At 33.9% G+C, this 12,023-nt stretch overlaps 1 protein-coding gene across 1 annotated transcript in view; it reads right to left on the reverse strand.

The window, feature by feature from the left end:
• LOC134727401 (GATOR complex protein Iml1-like) overlaps nucleotides 1-12,023 on the reverse strand; it is a 104,472-nt gene that overhangs the window by 6,522 nt on the left and 85,927 nt on the right. Inside the window, exon 36 of the mRNA XM_063591782.1 lies at nucleotides 2,832-2,852. Within this exon, the coding sequence (XP_063447852.1) occupies nucleotides 2,832-2,852 (21 nt within the window). The remainder of the gene's footprint in view (nucleotides 1-2,831; nucleotides 2,853-12,023) is intronic.

The following is a 12,023-nucleotide window of genomic DNA, read 5'->3' on the forward strand; positions in this document are numbered from 1 at the left end:
AATAAATTTAAACCAAGCCATTAGTTTTCTGGTTTGAATTGTTTTACATTTGTCTTTCAGTGCCTTTAATAGCTGACTATGCAGTATTGGTTTTGCTCATTATTGAAGACAATATGGTGACCTATTTTTGTTAACTCCTGTCATGATGTGTGAGTGTCTCTGTCTCATTGTCAATAACACCACATCTTCTTATTTATATATCATGACATAAAATCTGTGAATAGTGAAGAACTTTTTCCTTGTAACGGAAATGATATGATAAAAACAAAACCAAATCTATTTATCTTATATTATAAATTGTCAAGGGTACAATAAATGAATTGTTTTGTATGTTTTGTATCTAGTGAACCTTATACATAGTGTAAAATTGAGAAAACATTGTACATGTATTTGCTGTATCAGCAGAAATATACTAATTCTAAAAAGTAAAATCTGTTGTAGTATTGCTTTTTATTCAGTATTCATATTTATTTACCTTCATTCAGTGCACAAAAATATTAAAAGGTGCAAAAACTATTAAATCTCAGAATCAAACAGTAGTGCTAAAAACAATAAAAAGGTTTGCATTGATGATCAAAGTTTAAACAAGAATGTGTCCTTAGTAAATGGATGCCCCACTTGCACTTTCATTTTCAATGTTCAATGGACTGTGACATTGGGTAAAAATCTAATTTTGCATTAAAATTAGAAAGATCATACCATATAGGGAACATGTGTACTAAGTTTCAAGTTGTTTGGTCTTCAACTTCATAAAAAACTACCTTGACCAAAAAATTTAACCTAAAACTCCAACTTTTGTTTTCTATGTCCAGTGGACCGTGAAATTAGGGGTCAACACTCTAGAAATATGATATCATAAGCAACAAGTGTACTAAGTTTCAAGTTGATTGGACTTCAGCTTGACCAAAAAATACCTCGACCAAAAACTTTAACCTGAAACTCTCTTTCATTTTCTTTGTTCAGTGGACCATGAAATTTGGGCGAAAAGTGTAATTTGGCTTTAAATTAGAAAGATCATATCATAAGCAACAAGTGTACTAAGTTTCAAGTTGATTGAACTTCAGCTTCATTAAAAACTACATTGATCAAAAACTCAAACCTGGAGCGGGGCGAACAGACGAACAAACGGAGGAACAGACCAGAAAACATAATGCCCCTCTACTATCGTAGGTGGGGCATAAAAAAAAACTTTGTCTGTCTACATGATCTTTTTACTAATTATAATTATGCAGTCTTAAATCTGATATGATTTGTATAATATTAAATCCTATCCAATGATTGGTAACAAGGGTGGCTTTTAATAGACAGTTATTACTAAATAACTGTTTGAACCAATATAAAAAGAACAGCTGCTTGAAGAGGCAGGGGGTATTCATTGTTATGCCTGTATACCAAGACTCCATAGGTCCCCAAAAAAGTCTCTATGAAGATAACAGGAAGTAAAGCCTGGCCAAATATAAAGTGAAGTCATTTGTAGTTAATCCTAAGGAAATTATGACAACAATATTTGCTTCATTTAACATATTGAACAATTCAAAGGATTGGTAAATATGAAAGTAGAAGTCTGACAGGTCTAGTGCTAAAAGGTTATAACTCAACATTATCAAGCTTCTGTCAGACCAAATACATGTACCGAGTCATTCTGTTTAGAAGTTCATAAGAACAGTATGACCAAATTTTTTGTTGGACAAACAATCAAGACAGATAAGGTAAAAGCAAAATACATTGGAACTGACAGATGCACAGACTAGAAAACATATTGCCCCCATCACTATGTAGTAGGGCATATATACAAACATAAATAAACTAAATGACTTGTGTATATACATGAAAGGTTAGTAAATTGTGTTAATAAAAATTTAAAGACGCTTTTTCCTCAAATATACCACATACATGTCCCTCTGCAACAAGCAACCAAGCTCATTATGTGATCAAACTCATAATATCCAATAGCGATAATTGTTTAATCCAGAAAAGAGTAGCTGCTATTCAACCCTGAATGCATGCACATACTTTTTTCCTGAGAAAACATTCTTACTATTTATTCTTATCACCCTTAGCACTAGAAAATGTGTGAATTGCGAATTAAGGGCAGGTAGACTAAATTATGAGACAGAAAACAAATTAAATTTTACTTTTTTGATAATTTAAATGTATTATTAGTTCTTGCATTTGATTTGAATACAGATGACATGTATGTGTCCACATTTTCCATACAAGTGTATCTGACAAATCTCCAATCTACTTTCAGTTCTAGTTATTATTTCATCAACCAATCAAATTGAAGCCTTTAAATTTTGAAAGAGTCTATGCAGGAATCCTAAAACCTTCACAACAAATAAGCAAACATAGAAATAAGAGGATGTGGTATGATTGCCAAAGAGACATCTCTCCACCAAAGACCCCAACAAATACAGGGTGTGTGTTGTGTTTTGTGGACTTTTTTTGTCTGTCTGTTGTTTGCATTTTTTTGCCATTACATCGTCAGTTTCTTTCATCTAATTACGTATGAATGGCCCCTTGAGTTGTTACCCATCTTTTTTTGGGTGTTATATACATGTATACAATTCTTTACATATGTATTTGTTATCTGATTTACTTGTCCATTTTTTCATACTGACAATTTTTATAAAAAAAACAATCTATTTGGGACAGCAGAATATGAGAGATACACACATTCAAGCAAGAAAAATATTGCAAATAAAATACAAGAAGAATTACGATGTCAAATGATTTTGTGTCAACAAAGAAATACATTTAATAGGAAGGAATGTTAAGGTGTATTATTGAGTGAAGATGAGGTTAAAATGAACAACAAAAGAAATGTTTACCATTTACTGCTAATTCTACAGCTATTAAAATATTGATTTTTTGGTATTTACTAAGAAAACACATTTTAAACAAAATTCAAATCATATCCTATTTTTTTTCCTTACATTTTTTTCTTCTTTTAAATTATGCTCATTGTTGAAGGCCATGTACAAAAAAAAATGATGCAGTGACCTGTGGTTTATAACATTCTCATCCTAAATCTATGGTGGATAGTCTAAATGGCAGTCATACTAAATCTAGTAATATTTTTATAAAGTTAAATAAAAGTTCTTCTGAACTTAAAAATTAAACTGTTCTCCCCAAAGTATTGTCATTTCATTTTTAGTTTTAATGAAATTTGATAACCTTTTGACAACACCTATTATTGTTGTATGAAGACAGAAAATTGAAAACTCAGGATTTATTTCACACATAGACTATTAGTTTTTATTTGACAAGGAAATGAAGACATTGTTATTTTCGGCTATTGGTACTTTACGGAACGGAACGGAACGGAACGGAACGGAACAGAATTTCATTTAAGGTATCCAAAGGGGGCATTTATCAAAATTTCGAAAAATCTTTAAAACAAAACAAACTTTAAAATTTCTGTGTTTTACGGTTTTCCATATACAAATAACACAAATGTATACTTAATCTCATCTTCACAGGTGAAATGTGCAATAATGTATAACATCGGGAACTATTCTGTAAATGAATATGTCGGATTGTCCTGATAAATTATCATGAAATTAACGCATTTGCAAGTCATGCATTATGATATCTAGACTGACCTCACGTCGTCCTTTCCGACGATGATTAGAAACATTGGTTCTGATTTTAACTTTTTAAATTTATTATTCCGTTCCGTTCCGTTCCGCAAAGTACCAATTGCTCTGAGGAATTGGTATTTAACGGAATCGAACGGAAACAGACATCTTTAATGTAATTAAAGCAGTATGATAACAAAAATTGTCTGACACCCCTTTTTGCACGAGAAATAAGTGTTTTAGATAGCATTCCCGACCTAATAAATAATTAAGAATTTAAAACAAAGGCAGCTTAGACAAAAAGTCTTACTCCTTCCATTGGTAATTATATTTTTTAAAAGAGGCCTTCCACCTCTCGTGCCGAGGAGGATTAGAAACAGTAATCAAGTTGAATCTGATTTAAACTTTTTAATTTATTATTCCGTTCCGTTCCGTTCCGCAAAGTACCAATTGCTCTGAGGAATTGGTATTTAACGGAATCGAACGGAACCAGACATTTATAATGTAATAAAAGCAGTATGATAAAAAAAATGTGTCTGACACCCCTTTTTGCAGAAGAAATAAGTGTTTTAGATAGCATTCCCGACCAGATAAATAATTAAGAATTTAAAACAAAGGCAGCTTAGACAAAAAGCCTTACTCCTTCCATTGGTAATTATATTCTTTAAAAGAGACCTTCCACCTCTCGTGCCGACGAGGGTTAGAAACAGTAATCAAGTTGAATCTGATTTAAACTTTTTAATTTATTATTCCGTTCCGTTCCGTTCCGCAAAGTACCAATTGCTCTGAGGAATTGGTATTTAACGGAATCGAACGGAACCAGACATTTATAATGTAATAAAAGCAGTATGATGAAAAAAATGTGTCTGACACCCCTTTTTGCAGAAGAAATAAGTGTTTTAGATAGCATTCCCGACCAGATAAATAATTAAGAATTTAAAACAAAGGCAGCTTAGACAAAAACAAAAAATCTTACTCCTTCCATTGGTAATTTATATTTTTCAAAAGAGGCCTTCCACCTCTCGTGCCGACGAGGATTAGAAACAGTAATCAAGTTGAATCTGATTTAAACTTTTTAATTTATTATTCCGTTCCGTTCCGTTCCGCAAAGTACCAATTGCTCTGAGGAATTGGTATTTAACGGAATCGAACGGAACCAGACATTTATAATGTAATAAAAGCAGTATGATAAAAAAAATGTGTCTGACACCCCTTTTTGCAGAAGAAATAAGTGTTTTAGATAGCATTCCCGACCAGATAAATAATTAAGAATTAAACACAAAGACCGGATAGACAAAAAGTCTTACTTCTTCCATTGGTAATTATATTTTTTAAAAGAGGCCTTCCACCTTTCATTCCGACGAGGATTAGAAACAGTGATCAAGTTGAATCCGATTTAAACTTTTAATTTATTATTCCGTTCCGTTCCGTTCCGCAAAGTACCAATTGCTCTGAGGAATTGGTATTTAACGGAATCGAACGGAACCAGACATTTATAATGTAATAAAAGCAGTATGATGAAAAAAATGTGTCTGACACCCCTTTTTGCAGAAGAAATAAGTGTTTTAGATAGCATTCCCGACCAGATAAATAATTAAGAATTTAAAACAAAGGCAGCTTAGACAAAAAGTCTTACTCCTTCCATTGGTAATTATATTTTTTAAAAGAGACCTTCCACCTCTCGTGCCGACGAGGGTTAGAAACAGTAATCAAGTTGAATCTGATTTAAACTTTTTAATTTATTATTCCGTTCCGTTCCGTTCCGCAAAGTACCAATTGCTCTGAGGAATTGGTATTTAACGGAATCGAACGGAACCAGACATTTATAATGTAATAAAAGCAGTATGATAAAAAAAATGTGTCTGACACCCCTTTTTGCAGAAGAAATAAGTGTTTTAGATAGCATTCCCGACCAGATAAATAATTAAGAATTTAACACAAAGACCGGATAGACAAAAAGTCTTACTTCTTCCATTGGTAATTATATTTTTTAAAAGAAACCTTCCACCTTTCATTCCGACGAGGATTAGAAACAGTGATCAAGTTGAATCCGATTTAAACTTTTTAATTTATTATTCCGTTCCGTTCCGTTCCGCAAAGTACCAATTGCTCTGAGGAATTGGTATTTAACGGAATCGAACGGAACCAGACATTTATAATGTAATAAAAGCAGTATGATGAAAAAAATGTGTCTGACACCCCTTTTTGCAGAAGAAATAAGTGTTTTAGATAGCATTCCCGACCAGATAAATAATTAAGAATTTAAAACAAAGGCAGCTTAGACAAAAACAAAAAATCTTACTCCTTCCATTGGTAATTATATTTTTCAAAAGAGCCCTTCCACCTCTCGTGCCGACGAGGATTAGAAACAGTAATCAAGTTGAATCTGATTTAAACTTTTTAATTTATTATTCCGTTCCGTTCCGTTCCGCAAAGTACCAATTGCTCTGAGGAATTGGTATTTAACGGAATCGAACGGAACCAGACATTTATAATGTAATAAAAGCAGTATGATGAAAAAAATGTGTCTGACACCCCTTTTTGCAGAAGAAATAAGTGTTTTAGATAGCATTCCCGACCAGATAAATAATTAAGAATTTAAAACAAAGGCCGGATAGACAAAAAGTCTTACTTCTTCCATTGGTAATTATATTTTTTAAAAGAGGCCTTCCACCTCTCGTGCCGACGAGGGTTAGAAACAGTAATCAAGTTGAATTTGATTTAAACTTTTTAATTTATTATTCCGTTCCGTTCCGTTCCGCAAAGTACCAATTGCTCTGAGGAATTGGTATTTAACGGAATCGAACGGAACCAGACATTTATAATGTAATAAAAGCAGTATGATAAAAAAAATGTGTCTGACACCCCTTTTTGCAGAAGAAATAAGTGTTTTAGATAGCATTCCCGACCAGATAAATAATTAAGAATTTAAAACAAAGGCAGCTTAGACAAAAAGTCTTACTCCTTCCATTGGTAATTATATTTTTTAAAAGAGGCCTTCCACCTCTCGTGCCGACGAGGGTTAGAAACAGTAATAAAGTTGAATCTGATTTAAACTTTTTAATTTATTATTCCGTTCCGTTCCGTTCCGCAAAGTACCAATTGCTCTGAGGAATTGGTATTTAACGGAATCGAACGGAACCAGACATTTATAATGTAATAAAAGCAGTATGATAAAAAAAAATGTGTCTGACACCCCTTTTTGCAGAAGAAATAAGTGTTTTAGATAGCATTCCCGACCAGATAAATAATTAAGAATTTAAAACAAAGGCAGCTTAGACAAAAACAAAAAATCTTACTCCTTCCATTGGTAATTATATTTTTTAAAAGAGGCCTTCCACCTCTCGTGCCGACGAGAATTAGAAACAGTAATCAAGTTGAATCTGATTTAAACTTTTTAATTTATTATTCCGTTCCGTTCCGTTCCGCAAAGTACCAATTGCTCTGAGGAATTGGTATTTAACGGAATCGAACGGAACCAGACATTTATAATGTAATAAAAGCAGTATGATGAAAAAAATGTGTCTGACACCCCTTTTTGCAGAAGAAATAAGTGTTTTAGATAGCATTCCCGACCAGATAAATAATTAAGAATTTAAAACAAAGGCAGCTTAGACAAAAACAAAAAATCTTACTCCTTCCATTGGTAATTATATTTTTCAAAAGAGGCCTTCCACCTCTCGTGCCGACGAGGATTAGAAACAGTAATCAAGTTGAATCTGATTTAAACTTTTTAATTTATTATTCCGTTCCGTTCCGTTCCGCAAAGTACCAATTGCTCTGAGGAATTGGTATTTAACGGAATCGAACGGAAACCGACATCTATAATGTAATAAAAGCAGTATGATAAAAACAAGTCAAACCCTTCTTTTTTGAATGAGTGGTAAGTGTTTTAGATAGCATTTCGACTTGATCAATATTTAAATAAACAGCTGCGCCATGAGCGCATGATACGCCCGTCGTCTTGTGAAAAAACATAAATCTTTTTTGAATAACACAGGGTTGTACAGGATGTCATGCTTAGTATATCCTGACTCCTTCCTTATTCCCGCTCAATAGGAAGATTCATCATTGTACAAGATGTATTTGGAAACCCGGCGCAACATTAGCCTGTTAAGTTTTAAGCAACATGTGAAAAAAAACTCTTTTTTTACAAAAAACTCAATAACTCGAAAATATAAAAATGAATCATCACCAAAAAGTATACAGATCTTTAGATTAATATAAAGAAGTGTGTAAAGTTTTAAGCAATAATCATAAATCGTTTTTGAGATATGGTGCGACATGTAACCCTCCCCCCTTTTTTTTTTTACAAAATACTCAATAACTCAAAAATGAAATTTTGAATCATCACCAAAACGTATACAGATCTTAATATTAATATAACAAAGACATGTGTAAAGTTTTAAGCAATAATCATAAATCGTTTTTTTTTATATGGTGCGACATGTAAACCCCCCCCCCCCCCTGTTTTTTTTTACAAAATACTCAATAACTCAAAAATGAAATTTTGAATCATCACCAAAACGTATACAGATCTTAAGATTAATATAACAAAGACATGTGTAAAGTTTTAAGTAATAATCATAAATCGTTTTTGAGATATGGTGAGACATGTGAAAAAAACACACCCCTGTTTTAGTTACAAAGTGCTGTAACTCAAAAAGTTGTAATCTTATTTTCACAAAAAAACCTCCCCCTTTTTTACAAAATACTCAATAACTCAAAAATTAAATTTTGAATCATCACCAAAAAGTATACAGATATTAAGATTAATATAACTAAGAAGTATTTAAAGTTTAAAGCCATAATCAAGAATCGTTTTTGAGATACGGTGCGACATGTGAAAAACACACACCCCTGTTTTAGTTACAAAGTGCCGTAACTCAAAAAGTTGTAATCTTATTTTCACAAAAGAGTATACAGATCATTTGACTATCATAAGAAACAACTATGTTAAGTTTCATGAAATTTGGATAAGTCGTTCTCAAGTTACGGTGCGACATGTTTACACCGGACAGACGGACAGACGGGCGGACGGACGGACACTGGACATTTGTATACCATAATGAGTCCCGTCAAAATTGACGGACGTATAAAAAATAACACAAAGACAGGTTAGACAAAAGGTCTTTCTACTTCCATTGGTAATTATAAATTAAAAAAGGGGCCTTCCGAAGATGATTAGAAACAGTGATCAAAACTTGACAGACAAAAGATTGACGTGCGAGTTTAACACAATGTTATGTGATGCCTGAAACACTTCTCAAGCAACGTGGGTCCTATTTGGCACCACAAATAGCAGAGATCTACAAAAAGCTTGGCTGTGACAAAGAGACGTCTGCAGTACTCAAACTTTATTTATAGAACGAACAACATAAAAACAAGTACACAATCCCGAACCTAATAACCGTTCCACTATCCCCCCTTTTCTTTATAAACAGACAGTTCTCAATAAGAATATCTCTTATTTTTTGGCACAAATGTTTTTGTCAATCTTTGAAACGTAAGGGTTGGTTTATTTTGCGTCCATATCGACTGATTTTAGGTGGGTGCTTTACTTTTGTCATCTGATGATTCCCAGGTAAGTCTGGAGCCTGTGTCCTCGACTCACTGGAATCTGAACTGTCATCCATCTTGGGTGAAATCTTTGGATTTAAGGCATCATTGAGAGACCCTATCTTCTTGGTTACGTTTGCATGGGTCTTACTACCACTTGAGACTGGACTCAGTGTCCCCGAATCACGTGATATAATCTCCTTCTGTTCTGATTCATCATCTTGTTTGGTTGAATTCTTGCCCGAATCTAAACTTTGTATCGTCTGTTCTAATGAACATATGATATAGTCTTCAAATAGTGAATTCTCTTTCTTTGAACTATCAGATTTATCGTCGTTAGCCGCATCATAAGCATCTGAAATTTCGACAACAAATTCTTGCGATAGCTTAATATTCTTGTTCTCAAACCCACCTGAGTCTGGAGCCTGTGTCCTCGGCTCATGTGGCACATTTGAACCAATCGCACTTACCTCGTCCATGTCTGAAACTTTATCTTTTTCAAGATTATCCTGTAGGCGAGTTTCCACTAAAACCGACCCAGTGTTGTTATTGTCTTGTAAGGAAGCTGGGTCTAAAACATCAACAATACTTTCTTTTAGACTTTCAACTCCTCCATATACATCTGTCTCGTCCATGGGCTTTAAAGTATCTAAAGTGGGTTCCATTTCAGCCGTCACTCTTGATATTTGGCAATCATTTTCTGTTCGATACCGTCCTGGTATCAGCTCATTATTTATCAGCAGATCACCTTATTTGGCCATTATGATACCATCTACTTCTTTCAGTAAGTCTATTCCAATCAAAATATCATCTCTTATGGGGGCAATGCATACTTTCCAAATTATCTCCTTTTTACCCAGTTGAAGCTTTGCAACAATATTTATGTCAGCCTCCATTTCTTTCCCATTTTCTGCATTCAATAAGCAAGCTTTTATACCGGTAGTACCGCTCAAACCAATACAATTTGCAAAGGATCTTGAAAGTACCGTTACATCTGCTCCTGTATCAACAATAGCATCGACCTTATTGCCATTGACTTGAATTGGAATGAGTAAATCTTGTCCTCTGCCAATTTGATAATATATCTCCTTTCACAATCAGCACCAGTATCTTGTCTTCTCATAGGGCTGGGGGATCGTGATCTTTTTGGACAATCACGTTTGAAATGGCTTTTATCGCCACAAAAATAACATCCCGTTGACTGTGCTGTCAAGGTAGCTGGTTTTGAATCATGCAGCATGGCCCTTTCTAAAAGATCTCTTAGTGCTTTGATTTCATTCTGTAATGTTTGATTATCTGGTTTCCGAAATGAATTTACCAACTGCCTAACGCTGTCCATCCCTTCATATTGGTCAGTACTCTTTTCCTCTTCATCTTTCCACGTAACGCGTCTGGTCCTTTGTTTTGTATTATAATCAACATCCCTGCCCAACGTAGCATGATAATTGTGTTGTAGTTGTACAACAATATCTAGTGCTGAAGATACAGTCTTAGGTTGGTGGTTTAAAGCTTCATATGCTATTTTGGCGTTCTTGTGGCCCTTCAAAAAGTGTTCCGCTGCAAGTTCCTCTTGTAACTCGATACTACTTGTTGGGTATGCTCTTGAGACTAATCGTCTTACTTCTTCAGCAAACTCTTCATTCTTTTCATTGTGTTGTCTTAAATCAGATAGTTTTTTTCGTGCAGTGGATGGGGGCTCTTTTCGGTTGAACCTGTTTTCCATGTGACGCGAATTGGATTCAAAAGTATCTCTTTCCTGTCGAGGAATTGCGGTCATAAATTTACTCGCCTGTCCTCGCAGGCATTCAATAAACCTATCTAAATTTTCCTCCTCTTTCCATTCGTTTCTCCTAACTTCCCTGTTGAATGGGATAATAAACCCCTCATAATCACTAGTAACCCGAATTTAGCTTGAACGGACAAAAACGTGTTAACGCTATTTAAATGAGATTAATTGTTATTTGATAAAGATTGACAAAAATTAAAAAATATTTTTAATTCATTTCAATTCATTTCAATTCATTTTAACGCCAGTCAAATAGATTTCTTTGCGGTGAATCAATTGAAATCAAGTTGCTGGTAATGTACGTCAAACTATTAGGCCACGCCCCCGTTAAACTATTTCAAACAGGCATCAATTCGTTTTAAACATCGTTGAGACCCGAGCTTTGTACAGGTAAATCACTAAAGCAAGACAAACTTTATTTATTGATCGTGTTTTTTTCATCAACTTTTATCGAATTCAGTTAAATGTGTGTATTCTTAGTAAAGTCGCATGCTTCACAATTGTTAACAAATGAATGAACAATAGATGTGACATTTAAGAAATTTAAATAAAAACATTAAAATATTCATGCACGGTTTAAGAAATGTGAATCTGTTGAAAATAAAATAGTAAACTTGCAAACTTTCAATCCATTTGTTCTCATCGAGGTCCGCGTTCATGTTTCAATGCGATACGTAACATAAAAGTCTAATATGTTACAAATGTATAGACTCTACGATGTCCGAGTTCTGTCCGAAATAAATAATTGATTATAGCACTTATAAGACATAATGTTGGAATATTTGTCTTTTGTTGAAGTCGACACGTCTCCCTTTAGATGGTTTTCGGTTATTTCCGTAGTTCGGTTGCTGTCTCATTTGCGTATATCTTACATCTCCTTTTTTTTCGTGCATCACTTATAATTATTTATCATGTGCACTGATGGCTGAAAAAAATCTGATCATATACCTCGATAGCACTGCTTGTCACGTTTCTTTTGCATCACATAGAGCGGTTTGATTTGGATTTGAATGGGTTTTACTAAACGTCTAGTGGCAAATATTTCACCCATAATGCAGCCATTATGTCAGTGGCACATCTGACGAAAATTCAAACCA

Source organism: Mytilus trossulus, chromosome 8, assembly GCF_036588685.1.
Source record: "Mytilus trossulus isolate FHL-02 chromosome 8, PNRI_Mtr1.1.1.hap1, whole genome shotgun sequence".
Taxonomy (NCBI): domain Eukaryota; kingdom Metazoa; phylum Mollusca; class Bivalvia; order Mytilida; family Mytilidae; genus Mytilus; species Mytilus trossulus.